The sequence below is a fragment of the Thunnus thynnus genome, chromosome 21 (assembly GCF_963924715.1).
Source record: "Thunnus thynnus chromosome 21, fThuThy2.1, whole genome shotgun sequence".
NCBI lineage: Eukaryota > Metazoa > Chordata > Actinopteri > Scombriformes > Scombridae > Thunnus > Thunnus thynnus.
In genome coordinates this window covers 7,405,049-7,421,097 of record NC_089537.1, presented here as the reverse complement: position 1 = coordinate 7,421,097, position 16,049 = coordinate 7,405,049, and the positions used below count along the sequence as shown (strand labels likewise).

Here is a 16,049-nt window from a genome sequence, read left to right as displayed (position 1 = left end):
GTGAAGATGAGTTTTTACTTCAGCTTTAAGCAGTCTTTCCCCTCTTGTATTCCATCCTTTTTCCCTTGTTGTCCTTTCTCTCATTTTTTTCCCCTTTCCTAACAGCTTCCCTAATGCTGAGTAAGGTAAAGGCAGCACCAAGACCCTTAGGAGGTTGCTGACCTGTTGATTTTTTAATTTCTAGCATTTCCACTTGAAAGAACGTGTAGGATACACATTTTTATTACTATGCATTACACACATGCAACATCAGCAGAGACAGAGAGTGACAGATACACATGGCACAGTCACAGTCAGAAACACACACATTTTCAAGTTCACAGCTGGAGTGTGTCCGTGTGTGTGTGTGTGTTTATGTGGATCGGCGGGGGTGTTGTGTCCTCCAAAAGGCAGAGGATATTGTCTGACAGCACAGCAAGAAGAGGAATTTCTCAGAGGAACGGGCTCCTCTCAGCACACAGGGCCTGAAAGGTTTCTCTAATTGGGAGAGGTGTCATCGGTTTCCCCATCAGTTAATCACAGCAATGTGAAAGTGAGAATTGCAGCCAGGGAGAACTCATCATTTGGGAAAACGCCACTCCTTGTCCCTACGAGTGTTTGCACATTGGGCCCAGGAAATTCACAACTCCGTGTCATGTCTGCAGGGACTGTGAAAGTGCCCTCTAAGGTGCCCCCACAATAGAGCAAACATTATAAAATGTCCTCTAAGTTGCCCACACAAAGGAGAAAACATAGTTCTGTAATCACTGTCTTAGTTATGAGTAAATCAGGATGAAGAGCCCTATAGAGTTTCTCTATATGTGACAATCTGGAATGAAGTGCCCTCATGGGTGCCCTTTCAGTGGAAGAAAATGTGATAATGCCCTGTAAAGAACCACAAGATATAATGTGGTATCCGATGAGTTGCCGTTGTAATGGGGTGAGCTGGAGGTTTTGTATTGCTGCCCTTCTAGTGAAAAAAAAGTGTCATTTAGGGTTCCCCTAAGTCTAACATAGTGAAATGCAGAATTGGGTGCCCTTTAAATTAAAAAAAAGGGGATTAGGTGTCCTCTAGGGTGCCCCCAGGTGTGACAAAACATGATGCCATCATGAGTCCCCTTTTAATGAACAAAAAAAATGGTGAGTGTGTCCTACAAGATGCACTCACTGTACAGGAGAAAAACATGGTGAAGTGCCCTTCCAGTGAAGAACATGAGATACTTTGCCCTATAAGATGCCCTTATGATGGAGTAAACTGGCCATTATGGTAGAAATTAATGTATCCCTTATGTCGGCTGATCATTAGGCAAATAAAGCACCCTTTAAATCATGTTGTAGTTATTAGTATTTATTATTAGTAATAGTATTTAGATTGTTCTACTGTCTTTGGGTGTTTGTAGTCTAAACTGCTAGTGACAACTGGATCAGTCAAGTGTTTGTTCTCGAAACTGAAGGTGATCAAAACCCAGCGTAGAAGCAGATGTGGATGAGGAAGGCTCTCAGATCTTCTTCTGTTGTCCATTGAGAGGGACATCCCAACTAACCATAACAAGGTCATTAACATTTAAAAACTTATGTTACTAAACAAAGAATTCTTCTTTGATTTCACCTTAATCTTGCTTCTCACTTCCCTGACAAGACTGTATCCCTGTATTTTATTACAGATATGTTTTCAAAGTCAATCTTTAAGAAGTAAATCATTTTTAATAGAGGTTTTGTTTTCCTTATATTCCGATTCACCCTATAAAATGTTCATCTTAATTGGGGATGTGGCCTTTATACCAAACATGCATCATTGTTCTCTGCTGATGGGGCCCATTGAATGTATCAGGTGCCCTTTATATTTTTTTCACCCTTGCCCCCTCAGACAGCCTGAGTCCACCTCTGCTGTTACCGGTATCATGTGACGTTGCTGGGCAGTTTAGAGCTAATTCGGCTCATAAATATCTAATGATCCCCGGTTGCAGAGGAGGAGCCTGTCGATTAATGACATCTTGGGTTTCAGTAACACTAATAACAACATTGATTGCCAATATTTGAGGAGTTCATCTCCAAAAATACTGTATATCATTTTGGGCCAAAGCCATTACCTAAAGTTAGTCATTCAATATCACAGGGGAGCCAAAACTGGCCTCATCCTGTCAACCAGGAAGATAAATTGGCTATTAGCCTTTTGGATTTATGATAATTTTGTGCAATCAATCATATTGTAAGAATAGGTGCCAAATGGAGGCTCATCTCATTATTACAAAACTGTCCTCAGCTGTATTAATATGGAGGCTGTGTGTGTTTGATTTTGTGAGATGTGTAGGAGTTTGATTAGGGCAGGCAACCTTTATTATTAGTATTAGTATTATTAAATGTTTAATCTATAAAATACCAGCAAATAGTGAGAGGTACACACACCCAACCAAAAAGCAACAAAAAAACATCTACTTCATACCATGTTCAGCCTTGTTTTCTTGTATCCTCGTACTTGTTTTTGAGACTTTGACACCAGCTAGTTTTTGGACTTTTGCCTGCCTGCATGATCCCTTATTGACTGACTAAATCCTGCTTTTATCCTACTACTCCTGACTATTGAGTCTACTTGCGGACGTCTTGACAAATCGAATCTACTAATTGTTTCAGCACAAATTTTTATATTGGTATGTTGTCTTTTTTTTCTATTCAGCTCATGTTTTAGTTCTCATTTAACCCTTACATGTACATACATGTACCTCATAATTAGTCTCGACCAAACTTCTGAATAAATACAGGTCAAATTTAACCCAGAACACCCTCTATGTTCAAAAATGTGTGTCAGCTGCACAAAAATAAAAAGATGACATAGTCACATTTCAGGCTGAAAAAATGGTGTTTAGGGTGTTTTACTGCTCTCAAATGCAAAAATGGGTCAAATTTGACAGGAACAGTATATAGGGATTACGTTTTTGTCCTTTTCTGTGACATCTAGACGGTATAAGTACATTTTGCCATATTGATGTATCTATCAGTGTTACACCATATTTTGTGACTCATCAGATTTTGTGACCAGATACTGTTTCCCCCTTCCTTAACCTCAACTTCACCTTAGTTGTAACTCCAACCACTATTCTCTTTGATGCCTTACTGTAACCTAAACCCAAGGGGATCTTGTGACAACTAAAATTCAACACTTCATTTATTAAACATCATTTTTGTGACATCTTTGAGAGAAATTTGAGATTTTGGGCTGTCTAAATAAAATTGACTGAGCTTGACTTGGATGTGAAATTTTATCCAAGCTGATAAGAGCTGTAAAGTCAAACTAAACAGTCATAATGTTTAACACAATGCATAACCTGCCATTGTTTAAATAAAGGGGGAAGTTTGTTCTGTAAATCCTGTAAAATAAAAGCCTTAGGAAGACACTGATCACCTGTAATAATCCTTTACAGCTTTTCAGTATTGAGTTAAAAAGTCCAGAAGGTGCATGTGAAGGTGAAGATGAAGATGAAGTCGATTGCACAGGAATGTTAATGGGTATTTTTTAAATGACGTTAGCCTCGTTAGTCAGTCCTCCAGAGATGCGTCAGTAGGTGCTGATTTACCAGCAGCAGCTAAGCAGCTTCAAGGTTTTGATGAGCTGCGTTTCCAGTTGTTCGTCACTGCTGCAGTCAAATGAGGACATTTTTTGACGAGGGTATGAAATTACTCATTGAATGACCTATTCATTATCTTACTCATGCATGAGTGCGTAAGTAATCAAACTGTGTGTCTGTGTGTGTGTGTGTACTCGAATGCTGAATTGCAAGTATGTGAATGTGTTAATGTGTATATTGTGGATTATCTGCAAGCCCTCCAGTTGTGGAGGTGGCAGCGGTGGCGGAGGAGCGTTAGCATAGGCTCTCTGTGAGTCACGGATGCTCACATCACCAGAGGCTCCTCTAATGATGATGCCACCATTGAGGCTGTGTAGGAGTCCAGACCAGAGTGTGGCTTCAGAGGAACAGGACCTTGTGGGTGGCTACTGGCTGTGGTCTCCAGCATATCAAACATCAATGGCTAGGTGCTACAATAAATCATGCATCACAGGAGACTGTACTTTCTCAAAATTAAGAGAAAATTCATACCAAAGCTGCTTGTGCAAGAGTGATTACTTAAAGGATCAGTTCACCCCAATTCACCAGTAAAAGAAAGTGTAACATGTAAATTATCTGAACTCAAGAGCTTTCAACTGTTCCCATTATCTTCTTCTGCAAATGGATTTGAATCAGGTGTCATCATGTGATCTAAATGGGTGTTAAAGAAAACAACGTGCATGTCCTCAATGATCTTTCTCCGGCCGTCCGCTGACCCCAGATCGATGATACTGACACTTCGCAGTTGATGCTGTGACAATACGGTGTTGATCTGGTGTTCACTGTCAGCTGATGTTGTCTGTTTCTGGTGTTCATTCAGTCTGCTGCCCTTGATGCATCACCACAGCCATTGCACATCATGTAAAAAAACAAAAACATATTTTCTATATTTTCTCACTTACCTTTGGTGTTATCTAACCATTTTATTTCTCTGGGTTCTGAGATATCTGCGTCTGAGATTTCTGCCTCCACACCAACACAGTGGAGGTGACGGGATTTTGTTCCTGGCGATCAAAAAATGCATTTGGAAAATTCAACAGCAACATGTCTTTCCAAAAACAGTGTCCAAAGGAACAAGCTGTAAATAGTTTTTATTGGAACGTCTTTCAGATGAAGAAGACCCTATGAGTATCTTAGAACTCGTGTTCTCTTTAAAACAACTTTGAAGAGAGAAGAGTTCTTCAATGTTTTAAATGACATTTGTACAGGCAAAGCTAGAGACATCCCAAACCTGCTAAAATGAAACAATTATCAAGTCTTCCAAACTAAACAACAAAATAAGTTGTTTGGCATTGCCTTACATGATGACACATACAAGTGTTTTCTGATCTGGTGCCATTTGTCAGTTTCTTCCAAAACTGTTAAAAATTAGTGTTACCAAAATGATTCATGTGACTTTTTCTGATGGTGATAGGTTTAGGCACCAAACTACTTGGTTAAACCTGCATCAAGTGATTTTCTGGCCACAGGGAGGCAGTGCAACAAGCTGTAAATACAACATTTACACATTATCACCTTATAAGTATCAGCATTATACAGCAGACATATGTAGCAAAACATTATCATTAATTTGGAGATGTGTTTTCACCCACCTGATGAATGTAAGTCCAATATTCTGATAAAACCAGTAAGAGAAAACCAAAAACATTAAAGTTGCAGACTGTAAAACCAAAACCATTTGAAACGATTGCTCCTGACACCCAAGAGTCATAATTAGCACAACCACTTGTAGTCTTTGACAAGTAAACATCACTATAGGTTGTTTTAGGCATTTAAACAAACTTCAAATGCTGTCCTTTTTCTTGTCAGATGCCCATTTCAGTCTCCAGAGATCTAAAAACTTGTGAAATTGGCTTGGTGAAATTTTGGTGAACTGACCTTTGACGTGAAATTTTTAGTTTGTGTACCTTAAAATGCTTGGCTAAGGCTGCAGCAGAGAAAGATGTCCTAATTTCTTTAAAATGTTGGGTGCAAGAAGCACTAAATGTAAATGTTTGAGTGGAAAAACTACATGATTTCTGAGTATTCAAGTCCATGGGGTTGTCAAGTGCACTATAAGTAAAAAACACCTCTGCACTTGTAATTATGAGGAACAGCTTGCGTTTTTCCACATGTGTGCATCTACCTGTGTGTGTCCGTCCGTACACATCTCCCGCTCAGTGTATCCCACGCATGCAACCCTGCTTTGTGAGTCATGAGTCCACCGTGACACATGAGATGTCCTCAACATCGCGCCCCCTCCCACTCCTCCCCCTTCACCACCATCACTACCACCCCCTCCCTCCTTAGCCGTCCCTACATCAGAAAGACAGATGAGTCAGCAACGGAGCATGCTGGCTTGTGCCAAGTGATCAGCTTCCTCTCATCTCCTGTCCGTCCTCTTCCCCACTGCCGTCCATCTCTACCCACATGGCCCCTACCACAAAAGGCTGTGATTCATGCACCGAGCACCGTCTGAGGTTTGGAAGATGTGTCCCGCTGTCCCATAAAGACAACAAAGAGACACACAAACATCCAGCTGTGACTCTCACATGCACTATGGGAGATCCAGAGGGCTCAGTTTGCAGTGGATGTTGGGTGTGTCTTTTGCAGCCACCTGGTACAGTAGCTACAGGAGTTTGTGTCCTGCAGTTATGAGGTTTAACTGAAACAAAAAAATAGATTTCTGGCTATAGAGCTTATTAGTGAAACTTTAAGACGACTGTTGTGCAGACAGTAAACTGGGATTGGTTTCTGTTTGTCTTTATGACAGTAAACAGAGGGGATAACCTGACATGGTGATTTGAGTGGAGGAGAAATTGAAGAACTTGAGTCCTCTCCAAGTGACTGGTGTTTCTATGGGATTTAAAAACCTGAATGCGTATCCCCTGAACACTTGATTGTCCTCATTAAGTGAAAATTCACACTCAAGCTCATGTTGGATCAATATGAGACACCAAGTGCAAGGTAACAGTGTTGTACCAAACTACTTAATTCACTTAGAAAATATTTGATTTGCTGGAGTTTTTCCACAAAATATTTCTTCTTCTTCTTCTTAAATTTTCAATAAATGACTTTATTAGATTACTTGTATGGTGGCAGTGATTTTGTCAGTAGTTTTAAATAAAGTCCTCATTTGTTTTAAGTACAGATACCAAAAATGCCTATATGAAAACTGTCACTGTGTGCAATTTAGTGCTGGGCAGGTGGCATTCGGTTTCACTGAACAACTGAAACTGCAGGAGACAGTCTTAGAACATAGACAGAAAGAGAAAATGGAAAGTCATGGGTTCAAATTCCCCTAATGGCTAAAGTCTTTATCAACACATTCTGTCATGGTAAAGTGTAAATGAGCAAGGCGGCCAAGCAGAATCAAGCAGTAACTACTGTGAGGCTGAATGCCAGTTTTGAAGTGCCTTAAAGTGCAATGACACCGATAGCCGCTAGATGCCGGCTCCAAAAAAAAATCCCTGGCTCCAACTGAGTCTTTAAATAGCGTCAACCTCTCTCTAGAAATACTAAGTCAATATTTTAGTATTGACTAAGTATTAGTTGCTCCTGGACTCACACTGAGTCAGACTATTGTTAATATTTCAGTAAGTTTAATGTTACTTGATTCCGATACCTGCCATGCTAGCACAATTTAGCTAAAGTAGCTAACGTTAGCCCAAGTCCGAATTAGCGGTGCGTGTTTCCAGAGCAGGAAAGGCAACACCCCAAACTCTTTATGTGGAAAGTCCTGGCTCCAAACAGTGCAAACCAACAGGTTACATCACACCTCACTACATCCATCTTTATATATAGTCTATCGTCTGAACTACCCACTTTGGTGGATAAAAGTTTAAACAAGGCAAATACCCAGAACCTAAATGCTCCTTGGTACAGTTATGCATGATATGACTCTGAAAATTCGGATGGACATCAAAAAGCCCTCTAATCACCCCTGTCATGATCCTGGACATAAGACATGATACATGTTCAATACTTTGAACGTTATACTTCCCTCATGGATGACGCACACTGCTATTCTAACAGTAATGAATATCAAATGGAACATCAATACTTATCTCCTCATCACAGGTTATTTCTCATAGCTAACTGTTTCCTCCTCTGACGTTTCTCTATTTTAGTTCCCTGCAGCAGCCCATATTGATCTTCTATTTATTAGAAAGGCTCTGAAAGTGCTCTTATAAACAGAAATCAATGCTAACATGTTTGGTTTACACAATACCCTTTTGCAGTGTTCTTTGGATGCATCACTGTGTGTACATTCACAGAGACATACTGTAAGTACTTCTGACATTATATGTTTTATGTAATGTTCATTAGACCCAATTCATGAGACTGAAAAAGTATTAATAGAACAAATACTGGATATAATTTATTTTGGCATAGGAAAAAAAAATCACTTTGGCCAGTAATTATTTTGGAAGTGGAAAATAACAGCGCTCTTTTTTTTTTTCTTTTTTTTTTTTTCTGCAGGGGTCTGGAGTCAGTATTTGATACCATCTTCTATCTTTTGCTTCCTGCAGAGCCTCCATTGATCTCTGTCCAAAAGACCACAACAAGCCATAAAAGCATTTCAGGACAGTCGCCAAGACGCGCATATCCTAAAGTGGTTATGATGCACAAGGCTTTTAAAGGCCTGAATTTCTCCAACTGCATGTCTACATGAGGAATAAGCAAACAAACCTGAGGCAGGGATGATTACTAAGCACAAATGCATCATGGGAGTGTCTTGTATCTTCTTCTCATGGGATTGCAATTATTGCAGTGAGAATGAAAATGCTTTGAGATCTTTGTTTTCTCAAGTTTTCAATTTGAAATAGCACAAAGAATATTCAGAAACACATTAAACACGCACTTCATTTTCATATAAATATTTATTGCAGAGGAGGTATCTTTTATGTACATGCTATCACAATATAACACAATATAAATCTACCAAATATTCCCATATATTGATGCTATAAGCTTGTCATAGAGCAATAGTTATAACAAGCACATAATACAGTGGGTTAGGGACAGAATCACTCACTATACAACTTGTAACAGTCCATAAAAGATCAATTTTTTTTCTTTTTTGTTCTATCAAGGGCAGTGAAACATCGGTCCTACTAATTTCTTGAATTCATGCAGAAGCCACAAGAGCAAGATTTACGACGTTACAGCATTGAATAGTAGTAGTAGCAATAGTAGTAGTTGTATTTGCCATCGGGTGACTTGATTTGGTCACAAGAGAGAAGTCAGGTTTGAAATGAGAGCAGCTAGCCAACAGAACGCACCATGGTAAAGATCCGATTGGTGGATAAAGAGCTACAGGACACAGTATTGTCTATGTCAAGATGGTACAAGAACAATGGTCTTGGTTCGCACACCCGAGTAAATGGTTGAGGTTCAAACTTTCACTGATTCATCGATGATACGGCTAAAATACAATGTCTCCAGAGAAACAGACAATCAGACACTGGATATGCATACACAATTTAATACACAGACAGCTATGGACTGACTTAACTGAGGAAAGCTACGGCAAACACACTCTTTTTGAAATTATGCAAATAATACAACAGATCAGATTGATTTTTATGCAAAATATGTGACATAATTCCATAATATAATGGTGGGATATTGCACTGTTATTATTTTCTGCTCTAAGACAGTATAACTGTAATCCTTTGTGCTCCAACTCTTTCTAATCTGGCGTTAAATATCAAATCAACATAAATAAATACATAAATAAATAAAAAATTGTTTCGACACCAGAAAAAAGTACCTTCTTTGCTGGAAAATGCCATAAAATATTGCTTGTGTTGGTGCTCTTTGAAGCAAATGGTTTAAATTTCACCCAGATCATAATTGTTTGAGAGCCTGTGTGAGCTCAAGTCATGTCGTATTTGAAAATAATTATTATGAAATAAACTCATCTCCTCATTTAAAATAGCTTTCCTACAAGGACAAAAAAGAGGTAAGTTTTTTTTTTTTAAATATACAGCATATTATTCATCACCCAGGGCAGTAAAATCCAATGCGGCAGTGATTCCAAAGACTTAAGTCAGTTAAAAAATGGAAAGGGCTTCTGAAATGTCGCTGTTGTTATACCAGGGGTCAGGATTCCCTGTGTAATAGGATCCCGCATCCGCTACCACGATGCAGATGATGGATGACGTTTTACATCTGGTTCATAAATATCATATAGATCCATCAAAGCATTACAATCAATCCATGCACGGTGACAGCTTTTCTCAGATACTATTCCTAAAGGAGCTCATAAAGCAGAGGTGATGACAAATCCACGCTGTAAGGCAAACACTCCACATTTGAAATATTTCAGACAAGCAAGGTCAATGGCAGAGGTAATTTCTCAGTAGGTGGAGGCAGATATAAGACATAGCGTCTAAATCATGTTTATAGAATCTAGCTGTAGAATCATGTTAAACAAAATCGCATAAGAACGGCTACAAATATTTGTCAAATTTAGCAGTTGAAGAACTGTTTAATCAAATAAGGACTTTGTAAAATTCTCACTGACAAGCACTGATTTTAATGACAATTAGTAAGGACTCCTACAGAGCTCGGATATTTTATCATGAGGAATTTGACAGCAATTACAGATAATTACAATCAGTGACAACATTCAGTGATACCATGTAATTCTCACAAGATACCATAAAGTACTGTAGATGCTATATTGATACATAGTTTTCCTCACATTACAGCAATTCTTGTCAGGTATTCAGCAGTTAATATTTTGATATATAAGTGGGAGATTTCTTATTTTTACCGTGATCCCAGGATGTATAGTGCATGATGAATATTTAGACATTTTGATACAAAACACTGAATGAATCAAAACCTTCAAAAGGTTTAGTAAGATAAGTAATTGATAACCACATTGCTAAGCGTAATTCTAAAATGATTACCGTAATTAATCAATTGGGCTTTAGCCTATTTTGTATTAAGTCGGGACAAAACATGCATTACACTACTTGTGAACTTGCAATATAGAAATGCAAAAAAAAGAAATAAAAAAATGATGGCAGTATAATGCTTGTTAAAGAAAAGGTCCTGTTTATAAAAGCGTGTGTCTTATTTTTCGTAGTTTTGACCATTGTTTAAACCTGTTATGATAACATATTAGTAATTGCTATGATCTGGGAGCACAGCAACATGGTAAACAAACCAGTAGTTTAGCAGTTTAGATTATATAAAGCACTTTATTTGGAGGTAAAACTGAGAGTAAGTGTACTTGACTTGACCCAGATCTCAATTCAAATAGTTCTGGTGTTACTGACGGTTGTTTTTCTCAGTTGGAGTAACAATTGGACAATCAGCTCTTCGAGGGCAGGATATGAAATGGGGACATCTTCCTGGCGTGGATGAGATCGATGCAGCTATAAAAGTTGTTGTAAGTCAACTTACAGAAAAACAACTTTTAAATCAGCATATTTATTTTATAGATGTGCAAATGTTTGCTGCTTATAGCAGCCCCTATACAACAACTTCCGTATTGACTGAAAATGACATCAAAACTGGCTGATGATGAACTCTGTTTCTGGCCAGGAAGTCGATCGATAAACTGTAACTGACGTTTACAATGGAAAAGTTGGGAAACAATAATATTTTACAGTTCACCCTTGGGGTTTTTTTTCCAAATAAGTATACACATATATGTCTGTCCGACTGCTCATGTTTCTTGCCCAACAGGACTTTGTTGTAGTTTCTCTGATTCAATGTTATTGTTACTGATAAGAATTATGACTAAAACAAAGAAAATAACACCCAAGCTGTATCAAACCAATATTATCTTTCAAGCTGCAGGTTGTATGTACCAGCTGTTTGTCAAACCTGCAGTTAAACCTGCCAACAAAAAGATCCATGCTGGATTCATGAACAAAGCTGGTGCAAATGATTTCCTTAGTATCCCCTCAGTATTTCTCTATGCTTAGTTTTTACAGTGTACATACGAGCCATTTTGACACACATTCATATTAATGCTGCTCTCTTATAATATTTACCGCCTTGAAGGAGCTTTTAGAAATATGAAAGCAGGAAAGTGAGTGCCTCTGATATTTAAAAAAGTCAACTATAATGACATTATATTTGTCAACACATTAACTGCTTTAGTTGACAAACCGGTAGGGACCAACAACTCTCGTTACCTGGCTGTGCATGCTGCTTATATAATTCACCGTCACAAAATGCTGAAGAAGAAGTCACTTGCTTCACTTCAGACTGATACAAGACAATGCTAGTTAGTTAGGCACATACAGTACATCTCGGCAGACTTGGAAGCATTTTAATCTGCGGAGAACTACAATTAAATAGATCTAAAAATAACAAAACAAAAAAATGCCTAAGCTTGGTTGGTATGATATCCTGTTTGATATCGTGCCATGACGTTGAAAGTAAGAAGATGAAATGTACAAGAAGGACAGTCTGTCCTCAGTTCTTAATTTATGGAGTTGGCTAAAGTGCTTTAGGCTGATTTCCTCACTGAGTCCTTCCCTCTGTGCTAAGGTTTGGACACAAACTAATAAATTAACTTTATAATATTGAGACCAACATCCTCTCTTTGCAATTGTTCCCTTATTCTTTGGCTTTCACTTTTTCTGTTTTGTCTTTAATTTCATACTTCTTGTTCCTATACACAGCAATATTTTTTCTCTACACATCTATCATGCCATATCCTAGTCCAAGTAATGATGTTAATGGACAAAAAAAAATCGATGTAAGAATCGTTGGCGGAATACAGAATATGATAAATGCAGATTTTCAACATTGCTCATGAAGTGAAAAGGCTGAATCAAAAGTTGCATAAGTAGTCTAAGATTCATCGTCAGGATTTTCCTGTAATAATCTGGAATGCTCGTCATGACTTTGTTTTGTTTTTATACATTTTACTTATTTTCAAAATAGGTAAAACCGGAACAAAACCTCGGAAAGGAAGGCAACTTGTGGAACTTGATCAACTTTTCTTCCAAGTCACCGTACTAATAGTAAAAGGTAATATTTAACGATTTCAAAGTGAAAAAAAGTATACATCAATAACTATAATTTCAGTGGTCCATTAAGGTTGAGTGTCACGCCTTCTTGCTCGATGTGCTATCCTCAAAGTCCCAGGGACAAACATCTGCCTTTTTCGGAGCACTTACAACTCCGCCTTTAGGATTTGGATTGCTCTGTTTCACTACAGAAGCACTTTTGTCAGTACCTTTCTTATCTGATGTATCCTCAAAATCCCATGGACAGACTTCAGCCGGCTTTGCTTTGGCTGCTCCAACATTAGCACTTTTCCTTTTTTCTACCACTGGCACCTCCTGATGACTCTCTACATCCCAGGGGCATACCTCAGCCATTTTTTGTTGGCTCATTTGTTTCTCTGACGATTTACTCTTGTCCTTTGCTTTTGTTCTACTTCTCTCATCATCAGTGTCTTTTGATATCTCTTTCTCAACTGTTCTTGTGGAAGGGGTACCCGTCTTTTTTGAGGGGGATTCCTTGGTTTTGGAACCTCGAGAGGGGCTAGGTGTTCTCTCAGAATTCGGAGATACTGCAGTGCTTTCATAGTCCCAGGGACATACATCTGCTTTCGAAGTTGGTGGTTGGAATGAGACTGCTATTTTGGATGGATCTGAAAGGGTACTTCTCCCTTGTCCATCCACTGGAGAGGTGCCTTTTCTCTGCTTTGTCATATTTGGTGAACAAGCTAACTCTGTCGTCTTTTGTGCCTCTTCGAAGTTCCAAGGACAAACCTCTGCCAGATTTGTTTGGGAGCTTTCTACTTTAGAAAGAGGCTGCTGGGTCTTAGCAAGCTGGCTAGACTGACTGGATGTTTGTTGCTTCAACCCTTCCACTTGACTGGTTTGACTCTCACCTCCATCCTCCCATGGACAAACCTCTGCTCGAACAGCAGTTGTCCTCTGGATTTCCTTTGAATGCTGGGCACTCGATGGAGATTGATCAGAAACTTTCTGCTTCTGCTGTTGAGATTTGCCCCCCTTGGTGCCACCTCCGTGAACTGTTGTGGTTTCCTTTGGAGCTATGGATACATGCTTTTGGACTTTGTTTTCAGAAGGTGTTGGAAGATCCTCTACTTCCCAGGGACACACTTCTGAGAGATCGTAGAGATCCTTTCCCTTGACTGGATCAGAACAGATTGTGGGCTGGCTGCCACTCACTGGCTGTTTCATGATTCTGCCTTTTGCTGTGGTCTGTTTGTACTCAACTGACTGGCTAATGATCATCTTGGGTTGGCATTCATTCTCTGACTCTGCATTTACCCTTGTGTCTTTGCTCTTTGGCTGACTCTTCTTATTGCTGTCCTCTGTACTCTGGGTCTTTCCAGTCAAACCCAAAGTCTTCTCTTTGGCGCTGGCAATGACACTGAGGGACTTCTGCAACATGGAGGCTCTAGGATGAATTGGTTTCTTGTCTGCAGTGAGGTTATGGGCACTGGCTGACTTGCAGACCAAGGGTACTGATTCGGTAGATTCACTGGGGACACTTATATTCTCACTGGACTTCTTCTTGACCAGTTTCTTGCCCATAAGTGTATCCAGGAGGGACCCTTCAGCTGTGGTCACCTCCATCTTCTCTGTCACTGAGCTGTTAGAGTCTTCACTCTGGTCACGGACGTGGTCGTAACTACTGTGGGACTTCTTCAGGGAGAAAACCTTGTTCTTCAGTGTCTCCTCCTTTGCTGGCTTTCCCGGGTGAGTCGGATCAAATGGGTTCTTCTTCAACATGCAGATGCTGTTACGATTGCTCCCATGTTCTCCAGCCTCTTTGTCTTCACGGCTGCATTGCCGGTGCACTGATTCAGGAATCTCAGTAATGCGCCTCATCAGAGAACGACCCAGCCCCTTCTTGGAGCTCCGCTTCTTCTGGAGATGAGGGTTGTTTGCCAACATCTTCTTCCTCTTGTAAATCTCTAACTGGGAGTAGAGTTTCTTCAACTCCTCCTACACGTTCATGAAAGAATGGGGGGAAAGACAGAAGTAAAGTGATCAGTCACTCATTTACAAATAAATAACTGTATTATTCCACATTTAAAAATGGACATCTGATCAAACCACTTGAAAAAAAGCCAACGTTCTACTGCACAGAAAACATGCAGTACAAATTCATGACACGTGACAACAAACGGTTTTTAAATGATGCACTATGGAATATAACATGCTGAAAAACAAGCAAAGACAGGACAGTCTTGGACAGCATCAAATAAGGAAACGGATTGTGTTTAATGTTAGGTCTGAAACAGCCTCTAAGCTCAGGTCTTGAATTTTCATGTTTTTCTGTCTGTATGCAGTGAACCTTCTCAAGCAGCAGGATCATCATAATACCACTCCCTTGATTAAATAGGCTTGAGGGGGACATAGTGCCAAAATTATTGGTAGAAAGACTTCTTCAGCTCTAACAGACAAACAGAAATCTCTGCTCACGTTGGTACGTTTTTCCCAAAGACTGTCGTAAGACCTTACGCCACAGCCATTAATAGAACTGAGATGGCCCATTTCGTCTGGTGTCTGCAATAAAAAACTGCCATGGCTCAGTATTTTTGGAGGATTCAAAAAGTATCACCAGGTTATACAATGAAAAATAAAAGGCAAACAAGCGGAAATGGTGCTTACCCGAATGTCTTCAGGGTCCAGACTGTGTTCACTCCAAGCTGATGTGATGCTGCTGTTGAGATACGACCCAGAACGTCCCATGTCCAGCTCATCCTCATAGGCCTCTGAGGCTATATCGTCTCTCATGTGGGTGCCAGCAAAAAGGAACTGGTGGGAAGGCATTAAAAAAGAACAAAATTTGTTTGTTCGAATGTGGACCTTATTGAAATCTGACCATTGAATGTCATATGGCTGTCAAGAACCATATTACATATACCCAGTGTTACTGTAAATGACATTTTTTTACAAAAAGTTACATGAAATGAAGGAAATACATAGATCAGACTTCTTAAAAGTAAGAATGCAACATTTTATTTAGAAACAGTTGAATTGTACAGCTGGAAATTAAAATTTGGTCAAAAAACAAAAGCCCAGACTGTCTTTTTTGTTTTTCATATTTGTACAGTAAAGTATGAATTGGGTAATTTACCTTAGGGATGAGAAGAAGACCCAGTGTGACTGTTACAGTTAAGTGCGTGTGGGTGAAGAACAGTAGCAGCATCCAGTCTGGATGAAGCTCAGGAGCAAGAGTAAACCTATTAGGATGTAAAGAAAAAAGAAAGAGGAGGCAAAGAATAACATGAAGTGAGAATCAGGAATCAGAAAACTATAAATCAAACCCAGGCGGAGAAAACCCAAATGTTTAGCTGATTTATTTAAGCAGCTGCAGACAGCATTACTACTGGTTATACTACAGTATGTATAATGTTATGCAGGATCATTACTCAAGCTGCTCAACCTCACTGTGAACACTGACAGTGTATTTTAGTATCTATGCTCGTATATTCTTTTAGTACAAGAATTTTGTTAATAAACA

The 16,049-nt window shown here is 39.2% G+C and overlaps 1 protein-coding gene across 1 annotated transcript in view; it reads right to left on the bottom strand.

The window, feature by feature from the left end:
• Nucleotides 1-8,416: 8,416 nt before the first annotated feature.
• gpr158a (G protein-coupled receptor 158a) overlaps nt 8,417-16,049 on the bottom strand; it is a 76,206-nt gene continuing 68,573 nt past the window's right edge. The window contains exons 9-11 of the mRNA XM_067578183.1: nt 15,663-15,768; nt 15,194-15,340; nt 8,417-14,524 (exon numbers count right to left, since the gene is read on the bottom strand). Coding sequence (XP_067434284.1) covers nt 12,644-14,524; nt 15,194-15,340; nt 15,663-15,768 — 2,134 coding nt within the window. The 3' untranslated portion in view covers nt 8,417-12,643. The remainder of the gene's footprint in view (nt 14,525-15,193; nt 15,341-15,662; nt 15,769-16,049) is intronic.